Here is an 18775-nt window from a genome sequence, read left to right on the forward strand (position 1 = left end):
ATCTCTTAGCACTGGCAACAACATATCTATGTGATTCAGATTATTTTTCCATTCTGTGGAATCAAAACAAATATGAAAATAAATTGGATGTTGGAATGACAAAATTATAGAGTTGGAATACAGATACATGGTAGCCAGGAGTTAGGGAAGGGGAGGGAGAAGGAGATTTCACAGGAGCAGCCCAAGGGAGCTACTTGGAGGTGATGGACCAGTTCTGCTCCTGACTGTCCTAGTGGTTGGATGACTCTACATATGCAATAAAATGGCATAGAACCATATGTAAAAACATACCATGAAACAGGTTCATGAAAAAACCAGTGAAACCTGAGTAGATCTGTAGTCTAGCTCATCATACTGTGCCAATCAATTTCCTGGTTTTGGAAATCCACTATGGTTACATAAGATGCAACCATGTGAGGAAGTGTGGTGATAGGGGTAAGAGACTTCTCTGAACTTCTTTGGCAACTTTCAGAGATTCTATAATTACTGCAAAATAAAAAGTAAAAAAAAAAAAACCCACAGAAATAAATTGGATGAGACTTCTATAACCCTAGCTTTCAAAATTTTCTCTTCATGGAATCACCATTGTTCTTATGGATTGACTTGATAGTAAGTACTAACAAATTATGACATGTTAAAACCAAAGCACCATGTAAATTGTTTTTTTTTTTTGTTTCTTTTTTTCTTTTTTTTTAAGGAAGGGATTCATTTCCTTTGTAAAAGCTGAAAATCACTGAGGTATTGGAAAGAGTATGCAATAAGGAAGTACGAGACAGGGCTGAGCTAACCAGCTGTCATATAAAGAACGATTACAGCTGGTCCATGCAATTAAAAGATTTTGTGGAGGAAATGAAACACACACACCTGGGAGGTCATGCAAGGACATAAGATTTCCACAGCAGTGCACAAAGTATCTAAAGAGGAGTGTGTTATGGACTGAATTGTGCTCCACTCTCCTCAAAATTCGTATGTCAGAGTGCTAACCTCTGATATAAATGTATTTAGAGACAGAATATTTAAAAAGATACTTAAGGTTAAATGGAGTCATGAGTGTAGGGTGCTAATCTGACTGTTGTCCTTGTAAGAAGAGTGCTCAGGACACAGACACACCCAGGGAAGACCATGTGAAGACACAAGGAGAAAGGAGGTATCTGCATGACATGGGGTGAAGCCTCAGGAGAAACTGCCTGGGCTGATACCCTGATATTGGACTTCCCATCTCTAAAACCATGAGACGATAAAGTTCTGTTGCTTAAGCTACCCAGTCTATGGTATTTTGTCATAGTAGCCCCAGCAGGTGAATATAAGTAGCAAGGTGATGTGATGTAGGAGAAAGAAAGAAGACAGAACTAGCTGTCTGCTCTTCAACAGGGGATCTGAAATAGAGTACATAATCACAATGAATGGTTGACAGGAAAGATATATATTCAAAACGAAATAAAAGCCAGCTATACATCACATGGAATAAAGCCATGTGATAAAATGCTGAGTGTTCAGAAATGCTGGAATTCCTTCATCTGCATTTATTCATTGATTTGTTCGTTCATCCAATTAACAGTGGTGACTGGGCCTTGCAAGCCCTGTACCAGGCACCAAAGGACACAGGACGGAAGGGCAGAGTATGGCTCTGGCAGGTACAGTCTTCCAGAGAAGGCATACAGGCTTGGGCAAAGGGATGGGGCAGCGTCCCCTCAGGGGTGAGCATGGCCTTGGAGCAGAGGTGCCTCCCCAGCTCAAGTGGAAAAGCTGACTTGCGAACACCAGGAAGGAGTGGCCACTCCTAGAGACAATACCCACTTTTGTAGCTCTGTCAATTGCTAGAGATCGACATGTGTGGGCCTAGCCCCAAGCCAGACTTTGACAGGTGAAGCCCATATCACATTGAAGCTCATTTCACATTGCTTCAGTAGTGTAGTGAGTCCTTTATGGAGACAGCCCCCAGGTAATGGAGCACTGATTGGCTGGTTTCTGATGCTCGTCTCTCACATTTGTTTAGGGGATGGATGAAATAGAATATAAAAAAAATAAAATCATCTTGTAAGCTCTTTGATGTGCCATGAATGCTAGCTATCATTGTACTAGATTTTGAAGGGCCTTTTAAGTCACCTAGTGCAAAATGATTGTTTTAAGGAGATGAACTCAAGGCTACCACCTGGCTCGTAAGTAGCCGAGCCAGAGTGAGGGCTCAGGATTAGTCCACTGCTAGAACTCCCTCCTAGGGAGCACAGGTTTTTAAACATTTGAATCCTACAATAATATTTATCAATCCCATATTGTTTGTCTGCACTTCTAGGCACATTGTATTCGAATCTTGCTGTTGGTGGTGCTGTATTTCAACCTCCTGACAAATAAAGGTTCATGCCATAGTAATCAACACTGGAATCCATCTTCATGTTTTCTCTGTTAACCAAGGACTCCATACCTATGCCTAAAAATTGGTTCCTTATTTTTTTTAAAGATTTTATTTATTTATTCAAGAGAGACAGACAGAGAGAGAGAGAGAGAGAGAGAGAGAGAGAGGCAGAGACACAGGCAGAGGGAGAAGCAGGCTCCTTGCAGAGAATCTGACATGGGGACTCGATCCCAGGACTCCAGGATCATGCCCTGGGCCAAACGCAAGCACTCAACTGCTGAGCCACCCAGGCATCCCCCAAAGACTGGTTTTAATTGGAAGCCTATGACATGTCAAGAACAAGCTAGATACCAATAAGGACAGGAGAGGAGGGAAGATGGCAAACAGGGAAAAGCCGGGGGAGGAAGTGAAGGTAGAGAAGAGAAGAAAGGGAAGAAGGAAAATGTGCCTTGCCAGTGCTGCATGTTGGTGTCAGAACCATGTGACCAGAAAACAATGAGCCTGGTGCCCAGGCTGGGGTAGAGACCAGCTTCACACCCATACAGTCCCACTTTACCTCTTTGGACACTTGGTAATGATGATCGGCACATGTGAGAATAAACCTGGAAGCTCTGGTCTCATGACAACTGTGTAACTCAGTGGGGTCCCCCCTCCTGCATGAGTGACCAAGAGGCTCAGAACCTAATGTGGCTCCAACCACCATCACCTTGAGGCAGCCTGGAGGTGCCCCCCGTGGTTTAATTTTTCCTATCTTCCTTATTAAGCATCTGTCTTGATGTCCTCTACCCTAAGCAACCTCAATATGTATCCAGGGGGGATTAAAAATTGAAGTCAAAGAGGTCAAAGAACAAATTTATAAGAAAAGAGGCAACAGGAAAGGCAGAGTTTGAGAATAAGCTCCTCCAGACTGGAAGTGTTACCAGGTCTCCAGATTATCACAGGGTTCAGCAGCCCCATAAATTATTATTCTGCTTCTAAACTTACCAACCGTGTCACATGGTTCATCTTTGTGTACGCAGAAATCGGTCCTAAAATAAAACAAAAAAAAAAAAACAAAAAAAAAACAAAACCCAGACATGGTCAGGTGTATGTAATATCCTCCAAGACTAGGAGAAGAAAACATTGTCGGTTAAGCTTGATTGGTCATCTTGCACATAGCAATGTTACTGCTTCAGCTGTCATAGCTTATAGCAAAGAACAACTAGTCATTTGTCAAGATTAACCCATTCATGTTCCCAACTGGTAGGGCCATGACCCCACCTAACAGCCCTCCTTTCATAGCTAAACTACTCCACCTAACATTCTGTTGCTGGGAGGGTTCCCTCCAACAACTGCGAAAGTTCTGGAAGATGTTTGCAAGTCATGCATCAGAGCCAATTATTCTTAAACATCGTCAAACTATAGTGACTTCCCCAAGCTACTCTATGTGGGCAGCGACGGGTTTTTTAGATGCTGAAGTGACCATGTAGCACTTAGAGGAGAAGATAACAAAAAGTAATTTCTTTAAGTCATATCCTGGGGAGGGGGCTGTGGCTGTGTGTGAAGAGCAAATATGCTCAAAAGCTGGTCCAGCCCCAGTTCTGCCAGTATAAGGGGTTCACTATGGCCTCTACCCACTCGGCTCTGGGACCTTCTTTTCCAAAACCAGAGCATTCCCAGAGTTAGGGGCTGAGCAGATCACTGGCTGCCTGGAACCGGGTGAGGAGAGCACTGGCCTGGTCCCCCCACCCCACCCCAGGGTCCCATGCTCATCTAGTCATGGGGGCTCATGGGGAGATGACAGAAAGTGCCCACTCCCTTAAACTCCTTCAGGTTTAAAAGCTGTGTTCTGAAGCCACTTCTCATTTTACTTTTAAAGTTCTTCTGGGAAGGAAGATGGGGCCAGCTGGACACTTAGGTCAGCACTAAGCCAAGTTGTCAAAGAAAATGACAGGTACCAGTTGGGCCACCTTTGCTCTTTCTGAGACTCTGTCCTCCCCTACCCTCTGTCAGAATCTCTTCTCAGGAAAGGATCTGACCTGCCGTTCACAGAGAAGGCCTGGGTTACTCTCCTAACCTAACTGTAGAGAGTCATCTTTCCTTATCCTTCAATGTCAATCCGATGCCAACAAACAGCATGTCCTGTTGTATCTACCTCTAGAATGTGACCCACACCTGATGCCTCACAACACTATGTGGGCTCCCAGGGAAATGGCTCACTTGAAGTTTGTCAAAGATTCCACCTGCCTACTCAGACCACAGATTCTACTTGGGGTCCCAATGTACAGAACTGGGTGCTGCAAGCCCAGAGGAGAGGATGTAGTGGCTCTGAAAGTGTGGCCCTGAAACTAGCCAGAGAAACACTGAGGAGGAGCTGGGGCCAGTCTGTCAGCAACCCACAGAGGTCAGCAACTCATCTAGGTTCTACTTATTGCAAGTTTTAATTTTTTCATAACAAACCTGTATGTTTTGATAACCAATTATAAGACCATTTTAACAGAAGGAAAACAGAAGCTTTCAAGAATCCCACAGTTGGGGGGTGGGGGGGAAGGACTGTACTCTTGTCACAATCCCACTCCAAAATCATGAGAACTAAATGGAATATTAGTCAAAAAAGAAATTTTGCCATTTGCAATGATGTGGGTTGAGGTAGAGAGTATAATGCAAAGCTAAATAGGTCAGAGAAAGACAAATACCATATGATCCCACTCATATGTGGAATTTAAGAAGCAAAAGAAATGCTCAAAGGGCAAAAGACAAACCACAAACAGACTCATATATAGAGAACTGATGATTACCAAAGGAGATGTAAGGGGATGAGTGAAATAGGTGATGGGGACTAAGGAGGGCACTTGTGATGAGCACTGGATGATGTATAAACGTGCTAAAACAGGGATCCCCCAGTGGCTCAGTGGTTGGGCACCTGCCTTCAGCCCAGGGCGTGATCCTGGAGTCCCGGGATCGAATCCTGCATTGGGCTCCCTGCATGGAGCCTGCTTCTCCCTCTGCCTGTGTCCCTGCCTCTCTCTCTCTCTCTCTCTCTGTCTCTCATGAATAAAAAAAAAAATCTTAAAAATAAAATAAATAAAAGTGCTGAATCACTATTGGTACACCTAAAACTAATGTAACACTGTATGTTAACTAATTGGAATTAAAATAAATATTTGAGAGATGACCTTTTAAAAGACTAATTAACAGGCAATAGAGGGTGGCAAGGAAAAAGCAGTGGCAGACAGAAAACCAAACAAATAAAATTAGGGACATACATATGCTCAGGGCTCTGGCATCTATCTGACTCTAACTCAACACTCTTGATCTGACATCCCTCCTGTTTGAATGTTTCAAACCTCTCTCTCACACACACACAAACACACACACACACACACACACACACACACACACACGGATCAAGCTGGCCCCATGCCTTGCTCTAGGGTTTCCCAGAGTGAGCACAACTAAAGCCTGGGCAAAAGGAGAATGCCATGTGACCATCAGTCCCACAGTTAAGTGAACAGAACTTAGTTAAAGATGGTGCCCACTTCACAGGCCCCCTCTTGTAGAAAGTCAGCCCTGCTGGCTGATAGGAGCACCGTGTGTTCTCTCATCCCATGGCTACCCTGAAGGGAAATATATGGTCTCGAATGATAGACCCTGCAACATCATCCATTGCTTCTCCTGAGGAAGTGGGAGAAGTGTGGTCTGCTCACAGAGGGGAGAGCCAAGCTTCCCATCCCCCAAACCCATCTACTATTGCCATCTTGAAGGTCTTTTTAACATGGGGTCCCACATTTCCATTCTGCACCAGGCCCCACAATTTACTTAGCTAATCTTGTACATAACCTATTGCCTGGCATACAATTGGGGCTTAATAAAAAGTGGCTTCTTTATTACTGACAGACATACATTTCCAGGCTACTTTCAACGTGCTCTGTAAGCTTCCCAGTGGCCTCATCTCCTCCATGTCTGGAAACCTGAAAAAATGTAATTCGATGGTCCAGCTACTCACTGAGCTCTCACCATGAGCAAGGCCTGTATGAGACCCCTTCCCCCTTGCTCAGAGGCCAAAGAGAAGACCATTCTGGGGAGCAGGACAGAGTGACATGGAGGGGAAGGGGAAGGTGGAGGCAGGGCTGGGGGTACCTGTGGCTGAGCTCTGAGCTGGCCCTGCATGCTTGCTCTAGGTGCCGCTCAGGAGCACAGACCTGGGTTTGGGGGTGAAATCCCACTCTCATGGCTTCCTACAGGAGACGCAGAGCCAAAGGCAAAGCTGTGCCAGGTGCTGAAGTCCCCTGGACCCCAGTCCTCTGTGTGAGTCCCATGTGGTCCCCAGACTCAGTCCATTCCAAGGTGTTTTCTAGACCCAGACATGGCTGTAGTTGCCAGAAAGCCAGCTTCTGTGGCTTCTGGCTCAGTAGCTTCTGCTGGACATGATGTCATGCTCACCACTCTGGGGCTGGCCAACTGTAGGGCTGGGGGTGTCCAGGAGAATGTGCTCTTGGGCTCAGCCACGGCCCATAAGAGGGGGTGGGGAAGAAAGAAAGAAATCCTTGCACTGACCAGTCTCAGTCCCAGGAGCAGGGGACACGGACCCCTAGACCCCTCCTGGCCCATGCAGCCTGTGATTAGACTCTCAGCTCAGATTATTCCAAGAGGAAGGAGCTGCTTCTTAAGAGCAGCAGCTGTCTCACACTCAATTTCCACGTGAAAATATCAGCCCGTTATTATCCTAACCTAGCAGACTGCAACTCTCAGCCTCTAATTATTAAACAATGCCTCTCAGCCAACTCGGCTCCCAGCCCCAACTCCGGTGCTGCCTCCCCCGTACTTCTGGGAGGTCTTCAACTTCTCAGCTCTGAGGACCCAGACAGGGAGCCAGGCACTGGCCGATTTGACCCAGCAACTCCGCAGTGGCAGGTGGGAGGAAGGATGATCGCTCAGGTACCACATTAGATGTCAGCGTGAAACTGAGAAAGAACCCCAGCTCCTGGGCTGGCCTCAGGTAATGGATACAGGAGGCCTTTGCTTGGCTCTACCTGCAGCAGAAGGAACCTTGCTCCTTGGGGCCACCAGACACCCCCCACCCTAGCACTTGCACTCAGAACTACTCCCATGCATTTGGGACCACCCCTGCTCCCCTAAGTGTTGAACTAGAAAAGTTTTCAGATTGTATTGTGATAAAATACACATACCATAGAACTCTCTATCTCAAACATTTTTAAGCATACAGTTCAGTGATGTCAAATGCATTTATAATGTTGGGCAACCAAATGTCCAGAACACTTTACATCTTGCAAAACTGAAACTCTATCCATTAAACACTAACTCCCTACTCTCTTCTCTTCAGCTCTACATCCTGTCCCTATGAACTTAACTCTAGAGGTCTCATGTAAGTGGAATCAGACCATATTTGTCATTCTGTGACTGGTGTATTTCATTTAGCATAATGTTCTCTAGGTCCATCCATGTTGTGGCCTGTGACAAGATGACAAGATGTCTTTCCTCTATAAGGCTGAATAATATTCCGTTGTATGCATAAACCGAATTTTGTTTAGCCATTCATACATCAAAGGACACTTAGATTGCTTCTATATTTTAGCTTATGAGTCATGCTTCTGAGAACACAGGTACACAAATATCTCTTGAAACCCTCTGTTTCGGACACCTGGGTGGCTCAGTGGTTAAAGCACCTGCCTTCAGCTCAGGTTATGATCCTGGAGTCCCAGGATCGAGTCCCACATTGGGTTCCCTGCAGGGAGCCTGCTTCTCCCTCTGCCTATGTCTCTGCCTCTCTCCTGTCTCTCTCATGAATAAATAAATAAAAAAAAAAAAGAGAAGCCCTCCTTCCAATTAATGTATTTGGGTTTATACTCAGAAGTAGGATTGCTGGAGCATATGGTAATTCTGCATTTAATATTCTGGGGGAACCTCCATACTGTTTTCCATGGCAGCTGCACCATTTCACGTTCCCACCAACAGTGCACAAGGGTTCCAGTTTCTCCACATCCTGACAACACTCATTACTTTATCTTGTTTTTGGTAGTAGCCCAAACCTAATGTAACCTAATGTGTGTGAGATGTGAAAAAAAAAAAAAAACAAAAAAAAAACCTGACATTTTTACACAATATATTTCCAGTACAGTAAATAAGTTTGTTGGAGGTGGGAAGCAGAAAAGAAAGCCAGAAAGCCTAATTGGCAGCCTTCTCAGGCTGCCAGCAGATGCATTCACATCTGCTGATGGTGCTTTGTGAAAAGGCTAATCCAGAAGCTTTGTCAACACTGATTTCACTAACACTTATTGCCTCTGAAAAATAAAGGGGTGGGGGCTACTCATTTCCCAAACCAAGCACATCCTTGACCCAGACAAGGAATGAAACTGCAGGAAAGAGACTACATACTGAAAGATCTCACAAATGCCAGAATTTGTATATTTTATGTAGTTTTGATATGAACCACTTTCAAAATAGTGATCCTGGAAGTTTAGTTGTATATTCCAAAGATGATGTTATTTGAGGCCTCTTCTTTAGGACCTCACTTAATTAGCATTTGGAAAATTAGTTGTGTGAATTTACAGCCATACACAGACATGGCTCCCAAGGACTCTTCGCTGTTCTCCAAATCTAATCCACTCTCAAAGGGTGCTACCTATCACCTCAAAACTGTAATCCTGAGGATGCTTTCAGAAAGGCCCACAGGTCTCCAAAACCACTTCAAAGTGCCTAGAGCAATGACAACCTCTGGCCAGTGAGCACATGGTGCCAGAGCCTCTGGAGAAGGTGGTACCGAGGGGTTCGCAGCACTCCCTGGGGTAAGCGAACCCAGATCCAAAGCAAGAACTGGCTCCCGATCATCATTCGTCCTTGGTGCCTTGGTAGTGCACCAGCCGGAGTGCAGGCAATTAGAATTATTGAACAGATCTCTTCTTAAATGTCCCATTATACATTTAATCACATCCTGTAAGAGCAGCAAATGCTCTCATAAGGGATCAGTGTGCTACATATCATATTTTAACCCCTTAGGTTTGGAAACTGATGAATCACTCACAAGGGTGATGAGGTATCTGTTTGGTGTCTAGTGGTAGCAATGCACATGTTCTGAGTTTATTTAAGAGGAGAAAGTTAGGCAGTTGCGTTGCCAGGTGCCTGGGGATGAGGGTTCAGATCTTCCCCAGTTAGCTCTGGGATGTCACTGGGCCAGGGCTCAAGAGATACACCAGGGAGCCTTTCTGGCCCCTCTTAGAGGGGCAGGCTGTCTCAAGCTACCAGAATGGTAAATACTTCCCTCCCATAACTTCATCTCTGAACTCAGGAAAAAAAAAAAGAAAATATCTAATTTGAGAAGTCATTTCCTTAATTTTAAAAATTCCTTAAAATTCAAAGTTGACAGCATAGCAAGTCTAATAACATTTTGGTATTTTAATTTAACAGATGAAATTATCGAGAAACACTTCTGCCTATTTTATAAAGGGGGGGTTCTGGTATGAACACATAATGCATTCTACTTACACTGTGGAAGTAAAGCAACCCAAGCAAATCAGTTTTTCTAGGAAAATCTATCAACTTCAAGCAAATCAAATGTCTCAGAGACGTTTGAGACATAAGGGAAAAATGAAAGAGCCACATCCATATCTGTTGTAGATTGTGTTCCCCAAAAAGATAGGTTCAAGTGCCTGGTACCTGTGAATGCGATTTTATTTGGAAAGAGGGTCAGTGCAGGTATAAACAAGTTAAGAGGAGCTCATAGTGGGCTAAGCTGGGCCCTAATTCAAGCACCAGTGTCCTTATGAGAAGAGGGAAATGGGGACAGAAGGAGACAGCTACAGGACAACATGACAGCACAGGAGAGGTTGGAACCATGCATCTACAAGACAAGGGATGCCAAAGATTGTAGGCAACTCCTGGAAATTAGGAAGAAGGAAGCAAGGATCCTATCCTAGAGCCTTCAGAGAGAGTACAACCCTGCCCACACCTTGATCTTGGACTCCCGGCCTCCAAAAAAATGAAAGAATACATTTCTGTTGTTTTAAGCCACCCAGTCTGCTGTACTTTGTTTCTGCAGCCCTGGCAAGCTGAGATCACATTGCGGCTGCCTGTATGGAAGGCTGTCTTTGGTTTCTGTTGCCCACCGCCAGGCCCCCGGCTTCCCTCTCAGTCTGGAAAAGTCCAGCTCTGTTATCTAGAAAGCTCAGCTACCTTACTTGCACCAGAACCTCCAGGTGAATTCCCCAGGCATCTCTGCCTCCTGCTCATGTCCCAGGAAGGCCCCAAGGATGGGGCCAGGCACAGCACAAGTGTGCCTTTGTGGACTCCCTTCTCACAGGAAACTAGGGGTATCCACTCACTCTCCAATAGTACGCTTAAGCCAGGTGGGAGGCAGCCTCCAACACAGGTTAGCTCATTCCCAGTGAGCATTATATATGGTGCCAGGGAGAAGTAGTAGATGAATTTTCTTGGACGTTTTAAGACTCTTGGGTAATCAGGATTTTGCTGCTTTTATATTAATGACAACAACAGAAACAATTATGGCTAACAATTTGTGTCCTTACTTTGGGCTGGGCATTGTGAAAAGCGCTTACTGTGCTCACTGAATCCTCAGAACTCAGGGTTAGGTATTGTCACTTATCCTCATCTTACTGATGAGGATGCCAAGGCTCAGAGAGCTGGCCCAAGGTCTGATTTCCAAGCCTGAATTTCTAGCAAACTGCCTTATTTTCCTCTGCAAAGAGGAACATGTCTTTTCCCTGTCATCTTTGCAGTTACAGACCAAATCCAGCTTTACCTGGTAACAAACACAGCCGCATCCACGGGGGGTGTATCATCCTTCCCTCCTGGAACCTGATTATTGCCGAGGTACCGTGCTCCTCCATACTCCTCATTCTGCCAGTGACAAAAGCTCTCCAGGGACCGCTCGCCATGGTGCCCAATGGACAACTTGGCCTAAAACAAATTGGGGATTGGGGAAGGAGTAGTTAAAAAAAGCAAACAGGGATCCCTGGGTGGCGCAGCGGTTTGGCGCCTGCCTTTGGCGCAGGGCGCGATCCTGGAGACCCGGGATCGAATCCCACATCAGGCTCCCGATGCATGGAGCCTGCTTCTCCCTCTGCCTGTGTCTCTGCCTCTTTCTCTCTGTGACTATCATAAATAAATAAATAAAAATTAAAAAAAAAAGAAATTTAAAAAAAAATAAAAATAAAAAAAGCAAACACCCAAGGAAGCTGGAGTTTATATTTAGAACATTAGTGCAGAGGCAGCTGCTCACTGGGACATCATTCAGTGATGTGCTTCTCCCAAATACAACCCTAATGTGGGTAGAACGGGGCAGAGAACCAGGGAGAGGCCAGGCCTTATTTGTAAGTTTAAATGAAGACTATGGGGGCATCTGGGTGGCTCAGTGGTTGATCAGGTCATGATCCTGGGGTCCTGGGATCATGTCCTACATTAGGCTCCCCAGGGGGAGCCTGCTTTTCCCTCTACCTATGTCTCTGCCTCTTTCTCTGTGTCTCTCATGAATAAATAAATAAAATTAAAAAAAATAAATGAAGACTATTTAAGAAAAATATTCTTTTTGTTTGGGCTGTAACCAACCAAGCACCAGTCCCTCATTTTCAAATTCATTGCCCAACTCCGTAGGCAACATGATCACATGAGAATGCACTCAACTCAAAAATCAGAAAACAATGCTACAATGAATCCAAATTTGGCCTGATGCTGGGAGATAGCTCCAGAAGAGCAGCCCTGGGTTTCCTGAGACCTCAACATCTAGATTTTCACAGGTGAGATGTGCTAGAGTGACAGAAGGGTGCACACAGGCCCACTGCTCAGGGTTCCCTTGAGATTCCAACATGATCACGTGCACACCAAGCTTCTAGTAACAGTACCCACTTCCTCCCACTGGATGTCTCCAGTGCCTGGTCCAGGGCACACTGTTGCCATCTGCAAAGCCCTGGAGAGCAGACAAGACTGACAACCACCAGCACTTCTCCTGAGCACTCAATGGCAACTAGGAGACTTGAAGGCCAGCTACATCATCTGTAAGCCCTAGAGGGTGCCTGTTTGGACTTACAGGCCGTTGTCGTAGCAGGACGAGCTTGGTAACTTGAATGTTCACCTTACTTCCAAGGCTCTGGTGCTGAAACATATTGTACACCTGTCAAGAGAAAACAAAGAAATAATGATGTAAATGTAAAAATTAAGAAAGATACACTGGTGTCCTGGATGGGATCCTGGAACAGAGGAAGATGTTGGATAAAAACTAAGGACATCTGAGTAAACTATGGGTTTTGGTTAATAATCATCTGTCAGAATGCCAAAACAATTATCCAGTAGGCAGAGGACCTGAACAGATATTTTTTCAAAGATGACCTACAGATGGCCAACAGACACAAGGAAAGATACTCAATCATCAGGGAAATGCATATGAAAACCACAATGAGATATGAGCTTACACCTATCAGGATGACTGGTATCAAAAAGACCAGAAATAATAAATGTTGGCAAGGGTGTGGAAGAAAAGGAAGCCTCATGTTGGTGGGAATGTAAATTGGTGCAGCCACTGTGGAAAACAGTATGGAGGGTCCTTCAAAAATTAAGAATAGAATACCATATGATCCAGTAATTCCACCACTGGGTATTTACCCAAAGAAAATGAAAACACTAATTTGAAAAGATAAATGTACCTATGTTTATTTATTATTTCAATAGCCAAGAAGATATGGAAGTAATCCAAGTGTCAACTGATAAATGGATAAAGATGTACTGTATGTAAATACACACACACACACACACACACACACACAAAATGGAACATTACTCAGCCATTAAAAAGAATGAGATCTTGCCCTTTGTGACAATAGGGATGAGCCTAGAAAGTATTAGGCTAAGTGAAAAAAGTCAAAGACAAATACCACCTGATTTCATTTATATGTGGAATCTAAAAAAACAAAATAAGCAAACAAACAAAAATAGACTCTTAAATTCAGAGAACAAACTGATGATTACTAGGGGGGAGAGGCGTGGGGAAATGAGTGACAAAGGGGATGAAGAGGTATAAACCTACAGTTATAAAATAAATCATAAAGACAAAAAGTACAGTATAGGAAATATAGTCAATAAGATCATAATAACATCATTTGGTGACAGATGGTGACTATCCTTATGGGGAGCACTGAATAATGTATAGCATTATTGAATCAATATGCTGTACACCTGAAATATAACATTGTATATTAATTATGCTTCAATAAAAAATAATAATAATACATCAATATTAGTCCATTAGTTATACCATGGTATTGTAAGATATTACTAAGAGGAGAAATTGTATATGGGAACTCTTGATACTATTTGTTCCAATTTTCTATGAATCTAAAATATAAAATACAAATGAATAAAATATAAATGTTTATAAATAAATCATAAAATATAAATTATATTCATTAAAATTATATTCATTTGAAAATTACTTTAAAAAACAGCTTGCATTGTTCCAGTACAAAAAAAACCTAAAGAAAGAATACTTATATGAAATTTAATTTTCAGTGTTCATAAAGTCTCACTGGAATTAAAAAATATATATATATATGAGAAATATGATCCAGATTTTATTTAAAAGGCTTTCTGAGGGGCTCAGTCAGTTGAGCTTCCGACTCTTGATTTCAACTCAGGTCATGATCTCAGAGTGGTGAGATCGAACCCTGCATCAGGCTCCATGCTCAGGGAGGAGTCTCCCTGAGGATTCTTTTTCCCTCTCCATTTGCCCTTCCCCCCATGCTCTCTTTCTGAAATAAATAAATCTTAAAAAAAAAAAGGTCTTCTAAGTCCAAAAAGCTCCCATAAATATGAATTCCCAAAAGAAATATGCATATGATCGACAATTCTGGAATCATACACACAAGTGTGCATATATACACAAAGCTAAGATGGAAATCAGTTGTTTAAAAATAAAAAGGCATAGGACATCAGTTTCCAAAAGAAGCAATGGATATTAGATAATCCTGACAGAAAACTCAAAACTCCCATTCTGGGTTTTTGTGCAGGAGGTTGAAGGGGACTTTAAGTAGGGCAAGGGGGAGCTCAATGCCTGCGGCCATCTGCCATGTACCAGCCTGTGTCACCTCTATCCCTCATCATAACCAGTCAAGGTCAGTGTGTCCATTACCTTCTGCTCATCAAGAGAAAGCCACCTGCTCAAGACCCACAGCCAGTCAACTATGACCCCAATTCATATCCAGGCTTCTCCAGCAGTAAGACCACCACCTCCACCCAAAAAAAAGACCATTCCCTAAACTTATTCTAATGAGTTTAGGGAAGCGCATCATGGAGACAGAGTTATAGTAACAAAAGAGGATTTGTCTACCTCTCATTGGTAGAACTCAATTATAAAGATTTCAATATCAAAAACATCAAAGGAAAGCATTTCAAGGGGAAGAGAGATAGGAAATCTCAAACAAGGCAGAAGAATCAAAGTTGACATGGATGGGAAGAGCCTACTGAATGTGAGGATCCCTGGATCCCTTTCCTATAATATGGACAAAGCAGGGTATAATGGGATAGATCATGTAGGTGGTAGTGGAAGATATAGAGAGAACACGGATAAGAGTCTTTTGAACACATCAGGAAATATTTCAGCTTCACTGTGTCCTGGTTGTTTATTTTTTATAGTTTTATTGAGATACTATTGATATATAACATTGTGTTATTTTTAGGTGTACAACATGATTTGACATATGTATATACTGTGAGATGATCACCACAATCAGTTAACACTCATCCCCTGGCATAGTTACAATTGTTCTCTTGTGAGGAACTTTCAAACATATGACATAGTATTATTAACTATAGTCACCGCACTATACATAACATGCCCAAGACTTAAAACTGGAAGTTTATAGCCTTTGACCCCCTTCATCCATTACCCACTCCATAAGCAAACTCTTCTCTGTATCTATGGGTTCAGCCTTTTTAGACTCCACATAAAAATGAGATTATACAGTATTTATTTTCCTCTGACTTCTTTCACTTCGTTTTGAATTGTCTACTTTTTTTTTTTTTTCCTGACAGACACAATCTACAAGGGAGAATTTCCAGCAGGGGCATTAAGATTTTCTCCAGTTGGCACTGTGTTCCTCAGTCCATCAGCAACAACATAAAGCAACAACCAAAGCAGACAGTGTAGCCACAGTTAACTCAGGCCATGTGAAGCTGGACACAGAGTCTGGCATACAAACGTCAGAAGCCAGGCATGCACAATGTTTCAGCATCTGTGTGACAAAGGAATTAGCTGTGTCATTGCTTGGATCTTACTCTTTGAAAACCATTATTAAAGCAAAAGAAAATCTTTGTGTAACTTAATATTCTTTCCCACAAGGAAAAACAGAACACATTTAGTTGTTCTGTTCTTACTCCATACCTCCTCCAATTTTTCCCCCCACAAACAAAATAGTAGTCATTTTTTTTCTTTTTCTTTTTTCTCTTCTTTTTTTTTTTTTTTTTACACTGGACTATCTGTAAGCCAATTCTGAAGTCATGTCTTAATTACCTATCCTCAAACCTGGGTGAAGAAGGGGAAAACACATAACTTTTTCCTTGTTTTGATATTTTGAGAACCACCCAATGGCTGCAACTCAAATTTTTCCAAAAATATTCAGCAGTAGGATTGGGCCCAAACTGGAAAACCTCAATTCAAAACATGAAAAATAGGAAGAACGAAAATCTGCCGCAGTTCTGAGGGAGAAACGTCAAGTCATACAGGATTTCAAGGTACAATTTAGTTATAGCCTAGAACATCAACATCAGCCAGGGATGTTAAAGGATATTGTTTAAAGGTTTCATGGAATAACACAGTAAAGCACTCTTCAGTGGTTATTGTGACATGCCACATAAAAGCAGCATCAAGAACTCATGTTAAAAGGTGCAAATTTCAGGAAGGAAAAACTATAGGAACAATCTCCCTGGTCAGAAAACTTCCATTTCCTCCTCGCTCAGCTGAGGATAGTTCTGTGCATTCTATTCAACCACTACCCCAAAGACTCAGTCACTTCTCTTGGGGCAAGTGCTCAAGACGGATGTGAGATGGAGGGGAGACAAGGCTTCATGCTTCTGGGGCTGGGAGTTCTGCAAGAGACTGGTTGCGCAACAATGTGAATATACTTATATTGAACTGTACACTTACAAATGGCTAAGACGATAAATTTAATGTGTATCTTACTGCAATTAGAATTCTTTGAATTAATTTTTGGAAAGAAGCTTCATGCTCTAGCAACATTCTCTACAAGCCTGAAGGCAGGCATTTCCCTGTGACAGGTACCTAGGGTGCTCACTTCCAGGAAAGCATATCTGGGAGCCTGACCATGGCTAGAGCACCTCGTCACCTGACGTGAGCCATACCACGTTCCCACAAAGCTGGGCAGAGCACAGAGCAGGGCAGATGCACAAGGATCTCCCTGGCAGCCCAGAGCCAAGCCACACGAGCCAGATGAAAATCTGACGACAGCCACAAACACAAAGCAGCAGGCCCCAAAGACATGTAACAAAGTCTTCTCGTCTTTTTTTCCCATGGAAATTCATGCTCAGGAGAAGTCCTGGAGGTGGCAGCCATATGATGTTTAGGGAGACACCTGGTTGGGCAAGGAACAGCACGGCCAATCGTCTGGAAATTTTGTCTCCGGCGTCCAGCTCTGGCTGCCTCCTGGCAAGTGTTCAGAGCCCTAGCTGCATTTGTCACATTTCCTTGGCAGCCTGGGGGCCAAGCTGGGTGGACCTGCTGCCAGCAGCACAACGCAGCTCTCCTGGCTGGGCAACTGGACAGGGCCAGAGAAGAAGCAAGTGACATGTGGGGGAGGAGCTGTTCAGGGTGCCCATGCAGGGTTTCACAAGAGCACCACCTACCTGTGCTATTCGGGGCCTCTCCTGGGACAGACAGGGATTCAAATTATATTTGGTCCCCATTTCAGAGCCCCCTACAGGAAATTACTCTCTAGCACAGTGCCCCCCGAGTGGGGTTCCTGAAGCAGCAGCACCAAAGTCACCTGAGCATTTGCCGGAAATACATTCTGGAGCCCACCCCAGAACCACTGAGGGAGCCTGGGGGTGGGCCTGGCCACCTGCATTTTACAATCCCCCTGGTGGCTTCTTCTGGATGGCTGCTGGCATGTGGGAGCCAGTGAGTACTCTAACATTCTGATGGTTTCTCTGGGCACCACAGCGAGGCGTGTTGTCTGTTTTGCATGGTAATTGAATAAAATTGATGTCATTTTTCCTTCAAAAAGAACTTGCCTGGAACAGTTCACATTTTCATTTCACTCCATGGTTGTTAAGGAAGCTACAAACAACCAAAGATCTGTCAAGTGGCCCTGTTTTCCGATTTGGCTGCCCAAACCCAGGGGTTCTGGGGTCAATGCCACCTGTTTCCATCTGCAATTGGTTCTTTAAAATATGCCTGCTCCTGTGTCACTGCTACCCCCAACCACAGGAAAACCCAGATACATATGTAAAAAGGCACAACAGCTCATTTGTAAAATGGACAAAGCCAAGTCCAGAGTACCACTCTGTAGCCCACTGCCAGCTTTAAGATCCAGTTTGCCAGTGGCTTTTCCCTCCTAGTGTCAAGCAGAGGGTTTTTTTTTTTTTTTCCTTAACACAAATCAGGGCATGCCCTTCTTCTGCTTACCCCTCTTCGGTAGCATCTGCTCACACAGGTGGTACTGAAGTCCACTCTCCCTGCCCTGGCCTAGGAGACTGTGAGGATGGCCAGCTGGCACACCTCTCACTGTGCCCCTTTCCCATCACCCAGCAGAAACCACCTCTTTCTGTGCCTCCCAAATGCCATCTTGACTCCCACTGTCTAGCTCTTTAGTGACTCATCCCTTCTAGGTGGAGCATTGCTTTTTGTGGAGGTGTCCCTGACCACCTCGTCCACTTGCTAGTGCCTGGAGCTTTGTATAGCAGTTGATAAAATTTGCACACAAATTTTACTGATTTGTGTGGGGAACACTGTCTGTTGGTCCCACTGCATGAGTTCCATGGGAATGGGACCGGCCATCATCCCTATTCTCACCCCAGACCCTAGAAGGTGCTATAGAAATACAGCTGAATAGAATTACTGGGTGAGCCTCTTTTTGACTTATTTTTAATTATAGTAAATACATAAAATATAAAATTTACCATCTTAAACACTTTTAAGTATAGGCTCAGTAGCGTTAAATGCATTCACATTATTGTACAATGATCACGACTATCCATCGACAGAATTCATTTGTTTTGCAAAACCGAAACTCTGCACCCATTAAACAATAACTCCCCATCCCCCCCCCCACCAGGCCTGGCAGTCCCCATTCTACTTTGTCTCTATGAATTCGACTACTCCAGGGACTTCATATAAGTGGAATCATACAGCATTTGTCCTTTTGTGACCAGCTTATTTCACTTAGCAGAGTATCTTCAAGGTTC

General features: G+C 43.7%; 1 protein-coding gene across 4 annotated transcripts in view; it reads right to left on the bottom strand.

Annotated features, from left to right (window-relative positions):
• Window positions 1-18775, bottom strand: part of ADAMTS17 (ADAM metallopeptidase with thrombospondin type 1 motif 17) — a 325031-nt gene that overhangs the window by 237335 nt on the left and 68921 nt on the right. For all 4 annotated transcript variants that reach the window (XM_055326445.1, XM_055326443.1, XM_055326444.1 and 1 more), the window contains exons 5-7: window positions 12393-12476; window positions 11109-11266; window positions 3338-3381 (exon numbers count right to left, since the gene is read on the bottom strand). In XM_055326445.1, the coding sequence (XP_055182420.1) occupies window positions 3338-3381; window positions 11109-11266; window positions 12393-12476 (286 nt within the window). The remainder of the gene's footprint in view (window positions 1-3337; window positions 3382-11108; window positions 11267-12392; window positions 12477-18775) is intronic.

The sequence above is a fragment of the Nyctereutes procyonoides genome, unplaced genomic scaffold, assembly GCF_905146905.1.
Source record: "Nyctereutes procyonoides isolate TBG_1078 unplaced genomic scaffold, NYPRO_anot_genome, whole genome shotgun sequence".
Taxonomy (NCBI): Eukaryota; Metazoa; Chordata; class Mammalia; order Carnivora; family Canidae; genus Nyctereutes; species Nyctereutes procyonoides.